Consider the following 12,641-nt stretch of genomic DNA (forward strand, 5'->3'; position numbering starts at 1 on the left):
CTGTACACACCTTTTATATTAATATATTGTCCATAATGTCTATACACACCATTATATACGTAAAGTATATTTAAATTACAGACTCAGACATTGCTCAACCAGATATTTCTTAATTCCTTTATTATTTTGGGGGGGATTTGTGTGTATTGTTTTGTATTCTTAGGTATTACTGCACTGTTGGAGCTGGGAACATAAACATAAGCATTTCGCTGCACCTGCGATAACATCTGCAAAATATGTGTACGCGACCAATAAAATTGGATTAGATTTGTGATTTTATGTCACATGTAGTGCTCTCATGAAATTAAGTGCATATTATTTCTGAGCGTGTGTGTGTTTGTGCGTGCGTGCGTGTGTTTGTGCGTGCGTGTGTGTGTTTGTGCGTGCGTGCGTGTGTTTGTGCGTGCGTGTGTTTGTGCGTGCGTGCGTGTGTGTGTTTGTGCATGCGTGCGTGCGTGCGTTTGTGCGTGCGTGCGTGTGTTTGTGCGTGCGTGTGTGTGTTTGTGCGTGCGTGCGTGCGTGCGTTTGTGCGTGCGTGCGTGTGTTTGTGCGTGAGTGTGTGTGTTTGTGCGTGTGTTTGTGCGTGCGTGCGTGTGTTTGTGCGTGCGTGTGTTTGTGCGTGCGTGCGTGCGCGTGTGTGTTTGTGCGTGCGTGCGTTTGTGCGTGCGTGTGTTTGTGCGTGAGTGTGTGTGTTTGTGCGTGTGTGTGTTTGTGCGTGTGTTTGTGCGTGCGTGTGTTTGTGCGTGCGTGCGTTTGTGTGTTTGTGCGTGAGTGTGTGTGTTTGTGCGTGTGTTTGTGCGTGCGTGCGTGTGTTTGTGCGTGCGTGTGTTTGTGCGTGCGTGCGTGCGCGTGTGTGTTTGTGCGTGCGTGCGTTTGTGCGTGCGTGTGTTTGTGCGTGAGTGTGTGTGTTTGTGCGTGAGTGTGTGTGTTTGTGCGTGTGTGTGTTTGTGCGTGTGTTTGTGCGTGCGTGTGTTTGTGCGTGCGTGCGTTTGTGCGTGCGTGTGTTTGTGCGTGTGTTTGTGCGTGCGTGTGTTTGTGCGTGCGTGCGTGTGTTTGTGCGTGCGTGTGTTTGTGCGTGTGTTTGTGCGTGCGTGTGTTTGTGCGTGCGTGTGTTTGTGCGTGCGTGCGTGTGTTTGTGCGTGTGTTTGTGCGTGCGTGTGTTTGTGCGTGCGTTCGTGTGTTTGTGCGTGCGTGCGTGCGTGTGTTTGTGCGTGCGTTTGTGCGTGCGTGCGTGTGTTTGTGCGTGTGTGCGTGTGTTTGTGCGTGAGTGTGTGTGTTTGTGCGTGTGTTTGTGCGTGCGTGCGTGTGGTTGTGCGTGCGTGTGTTTGTGCGTGCGAGCGTGCGTGTGTTTGTGCGTGAGTGTGTGTGTTTGTGCGTGTGTTTGTGCGTGCGTGCGTGCGTGTGTTTGTGCGTGCGTGCGTGCGTGTGTTTGTGCGTGCGTGCATGGCCCACAAACTCACAGCTAAGCTCCACTCTGATGAAGTGCTTGAGGCCCAGGTTCTCCAGAAAGACTCCTGATGGGACGCTGGTCTTGAAGTAGAAGGAAATGTCAGCACTGAGCTCTGCCTGGAGGGTCGGGAAGTGCAGGTAGGATGACTCCTGGTAGAAGGACGCCGCATTCCACACAGACGCTAGAAAACAGGAAATAGACATTTCTTCTTAGAGGAAAGTCTTGACTCACATAAGAAAGATACAGAGATGAGGATGAATATCTTGGGACTGAGTGGAGCGTTTGAACATACTTAATATTTCATCAGCATTTGGTCTGGGAAAACAAGGATGTTTAAAGGGACCATCTGTAAGATAAAAATTTAACAAAACAGAAGAGTTCACCTACTGTCACCATAACAACGCAGTGGGCCGATTCTGTAGAGCGCCTCAGAGCCTGTTCTGTTGGTGTCTCCAATCACAATCTCACTCACTGGTAAGTGCTCTTTGTAGGAGAGGACTCCTGTGTCATTAGCCCTACAATACAGAGAGGAAAGCATGCTCTATGTGGAAGGAATCAAACAATGATGGAACCCTCGCCTCCCCTGTCATGACCCACTTAATCTCAATATTTGACACAAGGTAATATACTGAATACTGTACAAATGTGGAAATATAAGATGAGACAAGAAATAGAAGATATGCACACAGATTCATAGCTAAATCATTTTGATGGACAGGGCAGTAGATACACAGAGAGCTATATTTGCCTTGTTACCATGAGTCTGTGTCGGCATCACAGTTGCAGAAGTAGTTCATGTCCATGCAGTTTTCCTCCAGGCTGCAGGAACACTGCTGAACCCCCGGCAGGAAGCCTCCCCAGTAAGTCCGTCTCTCTCCACCCTGGTCCACCCACCAGGACAGGGGGCTGCCATCTGCACCAACCACAGTATTACAATTAGGTCCACATATAGAGTAGCATAATCTGTACAGCATCTGTTGGCATCCCATGGCATTGTGTCAATGAACCCTCAGTGATGCCAGTCAGACAGGCAGGGCTCATTTCCTGGAGCATCTGTAAGTGGCCCTGCTACAGCCATCCGTCAGACAATATGACTCTGCATTAGAGACACTCCAGGCCTGTAGGGAGCAGCCCCTTAGCTCTCAGACTGTACTCTTAAGACAGGAGAGTGGTGGGAGAGTGGGGACTGTATAATAGGAACATTACATTGAGAGTAATTTGATAAGTGTGGGCATGGGGGGTTTGTAATAGTGGTACTGGTCAAGTCACACTGACTGACATTGACAGTGTATGTTGTGGGATAACGGAATAAGGTATACAAAAGTATGTTATCCAATATTCTTCTGCCTTTGGTCATCATGTCAAATTGACATTGTTACTCAATTGAAACAAAGCAGAATAGACCACCGAATACAGAAATGGTTTAGGAATAACAAATTATATGGAAATAAGATGAGTATATACAGTTGAAGTCAGAAGTTTACATACGCCTTAGCCAAATACATTTAAACTCAGTTTTTCGCACAAAAGTACGTTAATCTCTAGACAGAACGCGTCTCCTTCCTGAGCGGTATGACGGCTGCGTGGTCCCATGGTGTTTATACTTGCATACTATTGTTTGTACAGATTAATGTGGTACCTTCAGGCGTTTAGAGATTGTTCCCAAGGATGAACCAGATTTGTGGAGGTCGACAATTGTTTTTCTGAGGTCTTGGGTGATTTCTTTTGATTTTCCCATGATGTCAAGCAAAGAGGCACTGAGTTTGAAGGTAAGCACTGAAATACTTCCACAGGTACATCTCCAATTGACTCAAATGATATACATTTGCCTATTAGAAGCTTCTAAAGCCATGACATAATTTTCTGGAATTGTCCAAGCTGTTTAAAGGCACAGTCAACTTAGAGTATGTAAACTTCTGACCCACTTGGAATTGTGATACAGTGAATTATAAGTGAAATAATCTGTCTGTAAACAATTGTTGGAAAAATGACTTGTGTCATGCACAAAGTACATGTGCTAACCGACTTGCCAAAACTATAGTTTGTTAACAAGAAATTTGTGGAGTGGTTGAAAAACGAGTTTTAATGACTCCAACCTAAGTGTATGTAAACTTCCGACTTCAACTGTACTATAATTTATGAGTTTGGAGTGGTGGTAATTCTACACCAGAGGATTTCCCCATATTCATGCATTGATGCTAAAATTATGTTTGATATAGAAGGTAGCAGGTAGCCAAGTGGTTAGAGCGTTGGGCCAGTAACCGGAAGGTTGCTGGATCGAATCCCTGAGCTGACAAGGAAAACATCTATAGTTCTCTCCCTGAGCCGTCATTGTACATAAGATTTTGTTCCTAACTGCATTGCATAGTTAAAGTTAAAAAAAATAATATATAGCCTGATTTTATATTTGCATCAAGATTCTTTCAAAAAAGTTCAACCATCATGATGAATCGCAATAAATCAGTTGTTTGCTTTCCATTAGTGTCAGATATAGTTTGAGGATATAATTATGGTTTTGGCGAGTCTGGGATAAGAGCTAGGTTAATAATTCAACAAAATGCAGGGCATACACTTCCATAGATCAGCTTAACGGAAGTGGTGTCCGTGTCTTGTTTTCCAGTTAAATCAAAGTAATCACGAGGAAATTGGTTTCCAAACGTGCTCAAACAAAGGGGGAGATCTGATTAAATCTATATTTCCGTATAGGGATATGAGCTACCGTCTCAAGGAGTTAGGAAGAACTTATTTATCAAGACCCTTCCAGAGAATAAATTACTTGGAATTTTCAATGACAGGAAAGACAAGGTGATGCTTTCATCTAGATAAATGGTGAGGGTAAATGTTTCCTGTTACTCAAATATGATGTTATGTAAGATCTTCCTGTCATTATCGTGAAAAGGTGAGCAATATAAAGTTTCCCTTTTTCATGCAGATGAAACATGTACATATGAAGTAGAAGTTATCATGTTATGATAATCCACTTTTTACAAATCCCTTCTTGTTTGCTTCGGTTCAACCTCTTTTAGTTTTACACATTATGCAGCTTATATTTAGCATATGGATCTATTTCTGTCTCTGGGAAATGAAGTGTAGGCCTGGCCATAATGATAACCTTTTTGTAAAGCTTCTTATGATGTAGCATGAAAAAAGCCATATTTTACACAGCAGAATAGAAAGTGCATCACTAGCTAGGTTTCCATCCAATTGGCGACAGATTTTCATGCAAATATTCTAGAATCTGCATTAAAAAAATATTAACATTTCCCACCAGAGCTATGTTTCCACTAAACAGACTTTTTGAGGATAAAAAACAGTGTGTGATGACGTAGTCAAGACGAAATGTACATTTTCGCTTAAGTTTTCATGTACTGAATAAAACCGAAGGTTCAATGCGTTTCCATTGCATTTTCAACTTTACCGACAGTTTTGTCACAAAAACTGTTGCATTAAATGGCAAATGTGCCTACTCTGGTCTTGGTACCTGCGCTCTAGCCAACAGCTCGCAGATACAGTGCGGGTAGGCTGTGAGGGTAGGCTAGTCTACATGATGAGATTATTATGGATAAGAGCGAGAGCAGTCAAGCATCGATCATCATGTCACCAGAATAAGACCTGCGATATTTATTGGAAAGCAGCATCAAGCTCATCACCGTGCACTTTCACCACCCTGTGAAGTTTATCATAACTTATTTTATCTGTAGCCTAATAAACTGAATGGTTTCCAGAGTCGTAGTGGTAGGACCACACACCATATAGTCGCGTGACTCCTAATTCACTTCGATATGATGGTTATTATATCAATATTTGTGCATTAAAGGCGTTTCCACCACCATTTCCTGCATTATACATTTTACCGACACAAAAAGATCCCAACACGTTGAATGAACAAATGATCTGTCTGCATTTATAAAATTACACCGAATCTTCCTGTTTCCATTATAGCTGTAATGATTTTTTTTTGTACTTTATGACTTTACTTGCATAAAAAACTGGATGGAAACATGGTTACAGTGGTAATATAAGGAGTAATATAAGGAGCATCTTTTGTTTGCAAGTCCAATTACAGTGAGCTGTGTTTTTAAATCTCTTCTTTTTAGACAACAACGGTTTCTGAAGCATTCAAGTAAACAATGAAAGCAATTATGTTTTGTTTCATATCTACTGGGCCTGAAAATAAAAGTATTTTCTTCCTTTAATGATCTTGTTGTTTGGGCATAATAAAGTTGTTTATTGTCTGCGGTGACATTGTATCCACCTCATAGAGATCTGACTCCATACATTTTTCATAAATGATTAACCTATAGTTGGGTTCTCCCCAAGCGATGAGAAAACTGAGGGAATAAAGGGGTCTCACTAGCTAGATGAATTCTTCAACTCCCCATGCGACGGCACACAAACAATGTTCAATAGAACTTATACAGCTGGGAATAGACAAACTCTACATGGACAAACAATGGGTATTAAATGGGTTGTGCTTCGGTTGCCTGCTAAGTGAAATGTGCTAAATATCTGTAACTGAACTGTTTTGAGGAGATAAAGTTCCAGTCATGTTGCAAGCCAATACTGGAAATGCTCACCCCAAGTGTTAAAGAGGCGGGACTTCCTGCAGCTGTATACTACTTCCTGTTGACACTGCTCTGACCCGGCCACGAGGGCCATCAGTTGTTCAGGTGAGGCGCTGTAGTTGAACTTCATAACGTAGGGATTTTGGAGAGTAGAACCCTGGACCCTGACTGGATCTGTGCTGTTGTGGGCCACCACTGTCCACACCTTGTCCTCTACACACACAATATGGAGCAAATAAACAGGTTTTAGTTTAGTTTATTTTGACACTTTTAAAAACAGATGTAAAAAGGCACATGCATAAATAGAATAATTGAGGATGAGGAGTGATTTGTATATGATGTATGATTATTCATGATCCAGTACCAAACTGGGAGGTATTTACATATCTGACAGTCCCCCTAATTACCAGTCTGTCTCTGTCAACCTCGCTAGAGTGCATTCTGATTTTACAGATATGAAACGGTCTAATGTGGCTGCTTCCCAAATAAAGGGATAAAGGGAAAAGAAAAATGCATTTAATCCAGAATGTACCTATCTTAAATAAAGCCCATGAAGATCAATGAAATAGACTGAGATTGATCTGAATTATCATAATATTGTTGGATTATGATCAATGGCAATCCGATCTAAAGTATAATTCTGGCTGAAAATCTAGATTAGTCTGACAACAAGATCATAAAGGCCATCAGTCTAAATGTCTATGTAGGGTTGAGGGCCAGGATGGCAGCTCACCTGTCATGTTGCAGTAGACCTGTGTCGCCCCCAGAGGTCCACTGCCATCTGGATCAATGGAGAAGTAGCCTGAGGAGCTGCCAGTCAGCCTGTAGGCCTCACATGATGCCTCATAGATGGCTACAGAGGAACACACATGGGAGTAGAGAATGAAAATACAATTTGAGTAGGGTAAATGTAATAAAATATACAGGCTGTTACAAAAAGAAAAATGCTTGCAGAAATAGAAATAGAAAACTTAACATGTTTAAATATTTGTATGAACATAACAAGATTCAACAACTGAGACATAAACTGAACAAGTTCCATAGACATGTGACTAACAGAAATGGAATAATGTGTCCCTGAACAAAGGGGGGGTCAAAATCAAAAGTAACAGTAACAGTCAGTATCTGGTGTGGCCACCAGATGCATTAAGTACTGCAGTGCATCTCCTCCTCATGGACTGCACCAGATTTGCCAGTTCTTGCTGTGAGATGTTACCCCACTCTTCTACCAAGGCACCTGCAAGTTCCCAGACATTTCTGGGGGGAATGGCCCTAGCCCTCACCCTCCGATCCAACAGGTCCCAGACGTGCTCAATGGGATTGAGATCCGGGCTCAATGGGATTGAGATCCGGGCTGTTCGCTGGCCATGGCAGAACGCTGACATTCCTGTCTTGCAGGAAATCACGCACAGAACGAGCAGTATGGCTGGTGGCATTGTCATACTGTAGGGTCATGTCAGGATGAGCCTGCAGGAAGGGTACCACATGAGGGAAGAGGATGTCTTCCATGTAACGCATAGCCTTGAGATTGCCTGCAATGACAACAAGCTCAGTCCGATGATGCTGTGACACACCGCCCCAGACCATGACGGACCCTCCACTTCCAAATCGATCCCGCTCCAGAGTACAGGCCTTGGTGTAACGCTCATTCCTTCGTCGATAAACACGATTCCGACCATCACCCAAGGTGAGACAAAACCGTGACTCATCAGTGAAGAGCACTTTTTACCAGACCTGTCTGGTCCAGCGACGTTGTTGCCAGTGATGTCTGGTGAGGACCTGCCTTACAACAGGCCTACAAGCCCTCAGTCCAGCCTCTCTCAGCCTATTGCGGACAGTCTGAGCACTGATGGAGGGAGAGTGCGTTCCTGGTGTAACTCGGGCAGTTGTTGTTGCCATCCTGTACCTGTCCCGCAGGTGTGATGTTCGGATGTACCGATCCTGTGCAGGTGTTGCTACACGTGGTCTGCCACTGCCAGGACAATCAGCTGTTCGTCCTGTCTCCCTGTAGCGCTGTCTTAGGCGTCTCACAGTATGGACATTGCAATTTATTGCCCTGGCCACATCTGCAGTCCTCATGCCTCCTTGTAGCATGCCTAAGGCACATTCACGCAGATTAGCAGGGACCCTGGGCATCTTTCTTTTCGTGATTTTCAGAGTCAGTAGAAAAGCCTCTTTAGTGTCCTAAGTTTTCATAACTGTGACCTTAATTGCCTTCCGTCTGTAAGCTGTTAGTGTCTTAACAACCGTTCCACAGGTGCATGTTCATTAACTGTTTATGGTTCATTGAACAAGCATGGGAAACAGTGTTTAAACCCTTTACAATGAAGATCTGTGAAGTTATTTGGATTTTTAGAAATTATCTTTGAAAGACAGGGTCCTGAAAAAGGGACGTTTATTTTTTTGCTGAGTAGTATACACTATATATACAAAAGTATGTGGACAACCCTTCAAATTAGTGGATTCGGCTATTTCAACCTCACTCGTTGCTGACAGGTGTAGAAAGTCGAGCACACAACCATGCAATCTCCATAGACATAGATTGGCAGTAGAATAGCCGTACTGAAGAGCCTAGTGACTTTGTTAGGATGCCAGCTTTCCAACAAGTCAGTTCTGCCCTGCTAGAGCTGCCCCAGTCAACTGTAAGTGGTGTTATTGTGAAGTGGAAACGTCTAGGAGCAACAACGGCTCAACCACGAAGTGGTAGACCTCACAAGCTCACAAAACGGGACCAAGGAGTGCTGAAGGGCGTAGCGGGTAAAAATATTCTGTCCTCGGTTGCAACACTCACTACCAAGTTCAAAGCTTCCTCTGGAAGTAACGTCAGCACAATAACTGTTCTTTGGGAGACAAGCCTAAGATCCCCATGCGCAATGCCAAGCGTCGGCCGGAATTGTGTAAAGCTCACGCCATTGGACTCTGGAGCAATTGAAACGCTTTCTCTGAAGTGACGAATCATGTTTCACCATCTGGCAGTCCGAGGGACGAATTTAGGTTTGGCGGATGCCAGGAGAACGCTACCAACCCCAATGCATAGTGCCAATTTTAAAGTTTGGTGGAGGAGGATTAATGGTCTGGGGCTGTTTTTCATAGTTCGGGATAGGCCCCTTAGTTCCAGTGAAGGGAAATCTTAACGCTACAGCATACAATGACATTCTAGATTATTCCGTGCTTCCAACTTTGTGGCAACAGTTTGGGGAAGGCCCTTTCCTGCCCTTTCCTGCTTGAGGTCAGTGCACAGAGCACTGACCTCAACTCATCGAACACCTTTGGGATGAATTGGAACGCAGACTGCGAGCCAGGCCTAATCGCCCAACATCAGTGCCCGACATCACTAATGCTCTTGTGGATGAATAGAAGCAAGTCCCCGCAGCAATGTTCCAACATCTAGTGGAAAGCCTTCCCAGAGGAATGGAGGCTGTTATAGCAGCAAAGGGGGGACCAACTCCATATTAATGCCCATGATTTTGGAATTAGATGTTTTGACAAGCAGGTGTCCACATACTTTTGGTCATCTAGTCTATTTACACAATAAAACACAATGGGTACAGAGGTCAGCCCAGTCATGTCCCATACAGCCGGAGAGCAGGCAGGGACTCACAGTTGTGGCATGTGGCTCCAGTGTATCCTGTTCCAGAGCAGTCACAGTAGAAGGTGTTCCAGGACTGGGAACACTGCCCTCCATGTTCACAGAAGTTGGGCAGACATCTGGAGAGACAGGGAAGATCAGACAGTGGGAAGGAATCCAAGTAACCTGGTACTAGAAAGGCAAAGTCATGGAGACAGCAATGCTAAAACAATGGGGTTGTTCCTACTCTCTGACTGAACTGAACTAGCTGGAGATAATGGTTTTGATGACAGTGTTTTGATATTTGTGACATCTTCTTATTAACAACAAAATGACTAAGACTTAAAAAATGTATTATTCCTGACACAGTCTAATTTCACAGGGAGCGGTTTAAAGATGAGCATCTGCATACAAAACTCTCCAGTGACAATAGATTTAGCAAACAGAATATTGAGTTTAGATTTTCATAACAATTTTGTTCTTGTTGATTTTTGTGTGGGGCTCAAATTCAAGTAAAGCAGGTGTTTGTGCCGGCAGTTGTTTGTAAACATGCATAGCTATGGCAGGTGCAAGCAACCCAACCCCACTCTCCTCACCCCTCTCCCTCTCTACCATGACATTTCTGCAAATCGTCTGAGGTCTCTGTAAATGTTAACAATATGCAGAAAAAGTACCAGTGAAACTGGCTATGGAAAGACACTGATTAATAGTGCCTTCCTCATGCCTCTGTACCTTCTAAAATTACCTGCCTTTTAAGCTTGCATATATTAGTTAATTCCGCTTCAATTGTGAAACCTGTCCCAGGGGAGCTCTGGTTTAGTGGGGGTTGTACATACAACACAGCTATTACAATACCCATTTACCTATTTAGCACTACAAAAGGAGTCAACTGTTCTCCGAATAATGTTCAGGTGATGGTTTAATTATTGCTGTGCTATTTTTATTCATGCACACAGAAAAGGCTTTCGTGGACCATAAAATTATGCTGCTCAACTTGCAGAACTGTTCCTCCGCAATAAACCGGACAATAAAGTTTTAGTGGTCGGAGTGAATGGCAAGGAAAGCTCTTCAACAAAAGGTACTATAATCTCTCCGAGTTTTTTTGTGTTATGTAATTAGTTCCCTCGCTGACAAAGAAATGAATTGCTTTTCTTTAAAGTATGTCACAAGCCAAAGTGCTGAGTTAGGTTGGGCATGTCCCTTAATGGCTTTATTGAACATTCCTAGGAACCCATGGCCCCCACCTCCACGGTGGCATGCGGAGGCCGCGGTCTTCCAGTCAACCTGCGCTGGCTGTTAGGGGACTGCCACCCTGAGCCTGGCAGGGTCCTGGAGGATGACAGCTGCTCATACATGTTTTAAAGCTGGAGAATTGGTGATGGAGAGAGACAGAGGGAGGCCTAGCTTTGCTATGTTATACTATTAATATACAGGCAGTGTTGAGCAGGGGGAAGGATAAATCAACACTGTTTCTAAAAAGGTAAGACGATAGAAAGAACAACTCCCAGGGTATGTCGTAATCTTGTTTGATTGCAGTGATTTGTCCGTTACAGTGGAGGTTACGCAATTATAAGTAGGTTGTCATTATATTGAAAAGGTTGAAGATGGAAGCCTTTTTTTATTATGTTGATTATTGGAACACCACAAGCATAAACACAGTGCTTAATCCTCACCACAGGAACGAAATACAAAGTAATTCAGAAATGGGTGCTGTTTAAATCACCAGTTCTCCAAAAACACTCCATGTTGCAGATCCTGAAATAGTGTATAGTCTAATTACAGTATAGCTCTGCATGTAGACATCTGATTATTCATATTGTGCTTTGACTAATGTATTGGGCGCTGGTTCTATATATAAAAATAGCAAAACAATGTTCAAGATTTTAACACTAAGAAACAAGTTCCCTCTTTTGAGCTTTGCCACATAATTATTTTTGCTTACTGTTTCTCATGTTGGGTTCCCAATTAAAATATGTTCGGTGAGGTGTCATAACATGAGACATTTTGCTCCCGACACTTTTGGAAACACTAAAGAAAAATAAGCTCCTCTCCTCATCATCAGTTCTCAGGGGATCTTGTCTCTTAGGTTAACTGGCTCCTGGGTTTCATGGCATCCCAGTAAAAATTGTACAGTAAACTTTCAGTCTGGCAATCAGTCAATCGGCATTCTGACTCCAGTCACAGTTAATTAGAGACACAGTCGAAAGCAGAGTCCCAATCAGCTGCTTTTTCCATTGGGCAACATAGGAACCTACCACGTTTCTATAATTACTCTACCCTCCTCAGTAATTACTGTAGACCCTGTAAAGGCTGCTGACTTCAAAAGTCCCCTGCCTTAGAACGTGTGTTAATGTTCATTTGCTCACACTTCAGCTGTGAGAAAAGGATTTCACAAGCTTCAGGTCCAAAATAAACTACAATGTTTTATACCAGCGCCATAAAATCAAATGAGGAGACAGCAATTATGTGCTTGCACAATCCAAACAGAGTTGCTAGAACATACTATATCAAACAAGGTCTGACAATAATCAAGTGTTAAGTTTTGTGTTAGTTGCATAAGCAAAAAACAAAAGTCCCGTGCATATGCTTTGAGTTGAAGGTTGTCACCTTGGCACATCATTTCAAAATTCTAATATTGTATACAGCAATTGTGATACCTGTCATGGATGCCACATGTGTCAAACTGCAGCTCCTTGTACTTTCCCAGCCGTCCTTGTTGCACCCGGTTCAGGTCCATGGGCTGGCTGTTGATGGAGATGAGACGCATGCAACCCTGGAATGCCAATGTGGGGTTCTCACAGCCTGGGTCAGCTGGGGACAAGGAGGGACAGCCTAATGGAACACACAGCAGAAGGATGTTTACGTAACAAAACATCTGCCAAACCAGCTTCTACTGTAATAATGCAAAGTATTCAGACCCCTTGACTTTTCCCACATTTTGTTACGTTACAGCCTTAAAACGGATTAAATAAATAAAATCTACAAAAAATACCCTATAACCTATAAAACAAAAATACCTTCTTTTAAAAGTTACGAGCTTATGCCGCGACCGTTAGTG

The 12,641-nt window shown here is 43.2% G+C and overlaps 1 protein-coding gene across 2 annotated transcripts in view; it reads right to left on the minus strand.

The window, feature by feature from the left end:
- LOC120058285 (contactin-associated protein-like 5) overlaps positions 1–12,641 on the minus strand; it is an 81,615-nt gene that overhangs the window by 17,731 nt on the left and 51,243 nt on the right. For both annotated transcript variants that reach the window (XM_039006835.1, XM_039006834.1), the window contains exons 8-14: positions 12,241–12,415; positions 9,617–9,723; positions 6,749–6,868; positions 6,028–6,228; positions 2,207–2,363; positions 1,838–1,965; positions 1,461–1,631 (exon numbers count right to left, since the gene is read on the minus strand). In XM_039006835.1, coding sequence (XP_038862763.1) covers positions 1,461–1,631; positions 1,838–1,965; positions 2,207–2,363; positions 6,028–6,228; positions 6,749–6,868; positions 9,617–9,723; positions 12,241–12,415 — 1,059 coding nt within the window. The remainder of the gene's footprint in view (positions 1–1,460; positions 1,632–1,837; positions 1,966–2,206; positions 2,364–6,027; positions 6,229–6,748; positions 6,869–9,616; positions 9,724–12,240; positions 12,416–12,641) is intronic.

Source organism: Salvelinus namaycush, chromosome 13 (genome assembly GCF_016432855.1).
Source record: "Salvelinus namaycush isolate Seneca chromosome 13, SaNama_1.0, whole genome shotgun sequence".
Lineage (NCBI taxonomy): Eukaryota > Metazoa > Chordata > Actinopteri > Salmoniformes > Salmonidae > Salvelinus > Salvelinus namaycush.